The sequence below is a fragment of the Mandrillus leucophaeus genome, unplaced genomic scaffold (assembly GCF_000951045.1).
Source record: "Mandrillus leucophaeus isolate KB7577 unplaced genomic scaffold, Mleu.le_1.0 Scaffold2, whole genome shotgun sequence".
In the NCBI taxonomy this organism is placed as follows: Eukaryota; Metazoa; Chordata; class Mammalia; order Primates; family Cercopithecidae; genus Mandrillus; species Mandrillus leucophaeus.
In genome coordinates this window covers 977,773-981,744 of record NW_012102031.1, presented here as the reverse complement: position 1 = coordinate 981,744, position 3,972 = coordinate 977,773, and the positions used below count along the sequence as shown (strand labels likewise).

General features: G+C 44.5%; 1 protein-coding gene across 4 annotated transcripts in view; it reads left to right on the top strand.

Moving 5' to 3' along the window:
• The window catches only part of XRCC6 (X-ray repair complementing defective repair in Chinese hamster cells 6), a 37,880-nt gene that overhangs the window by 5,626 nt on the left and 28,282 nt on the right, over window positions 1–3,972 (top strand). For 3 of the 4 annotated variants that reach the window (XM_011978763.1, XM_011978765.1, XM_011978764.1), the window contains exon 3: window positions 1,160–1,272. The exons of the other annotated variant lie outside the window; for it this stretch is intronic. In XM_011978763.1, the coding sequence (XP_011834153.1) occupies window positions 1,160–1,272 (113 nt within the window). The remainder of the gene's footprint in view (window positions 1–1,159; window positions 1,273–3,972) is intronic. 4 annotated transcript variants of the gene reach the window in all.

Below are 3,972 nucleotides of genomic sequence, written 5' to 3'. Positions count from 1 at the left end.
TTTTCAGTAGAGACGGGGTTTCACCATGTTGACCAGGCTGGTCTCGAATTCCTGACCTCAAGTGATCCGCCTGCGTTGTTCTCCCAAAGTGTTGGGATTACAGACATGAGCCACTGTGCCCCACCTAATTAATTTTTTTAAAAAGGCAACAGCAAAATCCAGAATGTGGATAAGTGTATAGTACAAAGCATCTTGGCTCTTCAGCAAATAAATTACAAGGGAAAAAAGAGAGGGTATCTGTAGATGAAGAGGCTTCAGAAACAGTAAGTCAAAGGTAATGTTTAGAAATGTAGTTTTGGGTGATAAAATTATAAAGAAACGGGTGGGTGTGTGGTAGATCATGGCTATAATCCTAGCTGTTAGGCCAGGGCAGGCCTGGGTGCAGTGGCTCACGCCTGTAATCCCAGCACTTTGGGAGCCTGAGGTGGGTAGGTCACCTGAGGTCAGGAGTTCAAGACCAACCTGGCCAACATGGTGAAACCCTGTCTCTACTAAAAATATAAAATTAGCTGAGCGTGGTGGCGGGCGGCTATAATCCCAGCTACTCGGGAGGCTGAGGCAGGAGAATCGCTTGACTCTGGGAGGCGGAGGTGGTAGTGAGCTGGGATCACGCCACCGTACTCCAGCCTGGCAATAGAACGAGACTCCGTCTCAAAAAAAAAAATAGAGGCCTAGGCGGAAGGATTCCCTGAGCTCAGAAGTTTGAGAACAGCCTGGGCAGTGCATCACGATACCATCTCTACAGTAAATTTAAAAAATTAGCCGGTCATGGTGGCATATACCTGTAGACCCAGTTACTCGGGAGGCTGAGGCAGGAGGATAGCTTGAGCCCAGGAGTTCAAGGTTGCAGTAAGCTGTGATTGTGTCACTGCACTCCAGCCTGGGTGATGGAAGTGAGACTGTATCTCAAAAAAAAACCAAAAAACAAAAAAAACCAGGATATTGACTTTTTTGGGGGAGATGGGTGTTGTAATTGGGAAGGAATATAATTATGAGGTGTTTCTGGGGTGTCTGGCAAGACTTAATTTCCTGACATTGGAGATTTTATGGTTGTTCACTTTATAATAATTGATTAGGTTATACTTTATGGCCTTTGTTTTATCTGGTAAACAAATACGAATACAAGGATAAACATTTTCTTCCACTTTCTTCCCCATAGGAGACTATAAATATTCAGGAAGAGATAGTTTGATTTTTTTGGTTGATGCCTCCAAGGCTATGTTTGAATCTCAGAGTGAAGATGAGTTGACACCTTTTGACATGAGCATCCAGGTAAGACTATCTTTTAGTTTAAGACAAATTTAAAAACAGTATCGACTGGGCATGGTGGCTCATGCCTGTAATCTCTACATTGGGAGGCCAGGACGGGGAGATCACTTGAGCCTAGGAGTTTGAGACCAACCTGATAACATGGAGAAACCCCGTCTCTACAGAAAATACACAAATCATCCAGGTGTAGTGGTGCACACCTGTAGTCCTAGCTGCTAGGGAGGCCGAGGCAAGAGGATTGCTTGAGCCCAGGAGATCAAGGCTGCAGTGAGCTGGGATTGTGCTGCTCATTGTACTCCAGCATGGGTAAGACAGCAAGACTCTGTCTCAAAAAACAAAAATACCACAAAAAAGAAGTAGGCACCTCCTCTTGCAGAGATGAGAGTATAAAGGAGGAAGGGAAGTTCCTGCAGTTATAGTGTGGAAAAGAGTGAGTGATACTTGGGAGTTGACTGCTACCTGTGGTTGGGGAAGATGGCTACAATAAAAAGGCAACTTCAATTTTAAAACAGGCACAGGACTTGAAAAGACATTTCTCCTGCCGGGCGTGGTGGCACGTGTCTGTAATCCCAGCACTTTGGGAGGCGGAGGCGGGCGGATCATGAGGTCAGGAGTTGGAGACCAGGTTGGCCAACATGGTGAAACCTCGTCTCTGCTAATAATGCAAAAATAATTAGCCAGACAGGGTGGTGCACTTCTGTAGTCCCAGGTACTCAGGAGGCTAAGGCAGGAGAATCTCTTAAACCCGGGAGATGGAGGTTGCAGTGAGCTGAGATTGCACCACTGCACTCCAGCTTGGGCAACAGAGTGAGACTCTTGTCTCAAAGAAAAAAAAAAAGACAGGACATTTCTCCAAAGATACGCGGATATCCAACAAGCACAGGAAAAGATACTCAGCATGTTTAGTCATTAGAGAAAGGCAAATAAAAATCATAATGAACTATCACTCATACCCACTATATAAACAAACTAAAATTAAAAAACACCAGCAGAAAATAGGAGGTGTTGGCAAGGTTGTGGAGAAATGGGTGTGATTGACTGCCTGACCTGTTTTTGTTTCTTTAGAGGTTGTGTTTCATGTAACATAAAATTAACCATTTGAAAGTATACAATTCAATGACACATTCACAATGTTATGCAGACACCACCTCTGTCTTATTCCAAAACATTTCAAATGGCTAAACAGTGGCGTATGGATATAGATTCCATGAAAAAGAATGAAGAATTGATACGTACTACAAGGTAGATGGACCTTGAAAGCATTATGCTAAGTGAAAGAAGCCAGATACAAAAAGTCAAATATTGTATGATTTCATTTGCATGAAATATCCAGAATAGGTAAGTTCTTAATGCAGAGTGGTGGTTGGTTACCTGAGGCACAGGGAAGAGATGAACGGGGAGCAACTGCTTAGTGGGTACTGGGTTTGCTTTTGGAGTGATGAAAATTTTTTGGAACTAGAGTTGGTAGTTGCACAACATTGTGAATGTTTGTGTGTGTATTTATTTATTTTTATTTTTATTATTTTTTTGAGACGGAGTCTCACTCTGTCGCTCAGGCTGGAGTGCAGTGGCGCGATCTCTGCTCACTGCAAACTCTGCCTTCTGGGTTCACGCCAATCTCCTACCTTAGCCTCCGGAGTAGCTGGGACTGCAGGCGCCTGCCCCCATGCCTGGCTAATTTTTTGTATTTTTAGTAGAGACGGGGTTTCACCGTGTTAGCCAGGATGGTCTCGATCTCCTGAACTCGTGATCTACCCGCCTCGGCCTCCCAAAGTGCTGGGATTACAGGCTTGAGCCACTGCGCCCAGCCTTGTGTGTGTATTTATGCTTTTTAAAAATTTTTATTTATTTATTTTTGAGATACAGTCTTGCTCGGTCGCCAGGCTGGAGTGCAGTGGTGCAATTTTGACTCACTGCAACCTCCGACTCCCTGGTTCAGGCGAATCTCCTGCCTTAGCCGCTCGAGTAGCTGAGATTACAGGCATGCGTCACCATGCCCAGCTAATTTTTGTATTTTTAGTAGAAATGGAGTTTCACCATATTGGCCAGGATGATCTCGGACCGCTGACCTTGTGATCTGCTCGCCTCAGCCTTCCAAAGTGCTAGGATTGCAGGCGTGAGGCACTGCACCTGGCCTTGCTTTTTTTTTCGAGATGGTATCCCACTATTGCTCAGGCTGGTTTGGAACTCCTGAGCTCAAGCAATCCACCCACCTCAGCCTCCTGAGTGGCTGGGATTAAGACGTGTGCCGCTATGCCTGGCACGTTGTGAATGTATTAAATACCTTTTAATTGTTTGCTTAGAAATGATTCTTTTTTATCTAAATTTCAGCTTAATTAAAAAGATTACTGCTTCTTTTGTGTACTTCATAGAGAGGAATTTTCACAGATTTATTATATATCTCATGCCTCATAATTTTAGAATTTGGAACTGAACAGAAACTTTTCATGTTCTAATTTGTGTACAAATAGTTCTTGTAGGCAGGGTGTGGTGGCTCACGCCTGTAATCCCAGCACTTTGGGAGGCTGAGGTGAGCAAATCACGTGAGGTCAGGAGTTCGAGACCAGCTTGGCCAACATGGTGAAACTCTACTCAAAATCAAAAATTAGCCGGGCATGGTAGTGCAGGCCTGTAGTCCCAACTATTCGGGAGGCTGAGGTAGGAGAATTGCTTGAACTCTGGAGGTGGAGGTTGCAGTGAGCC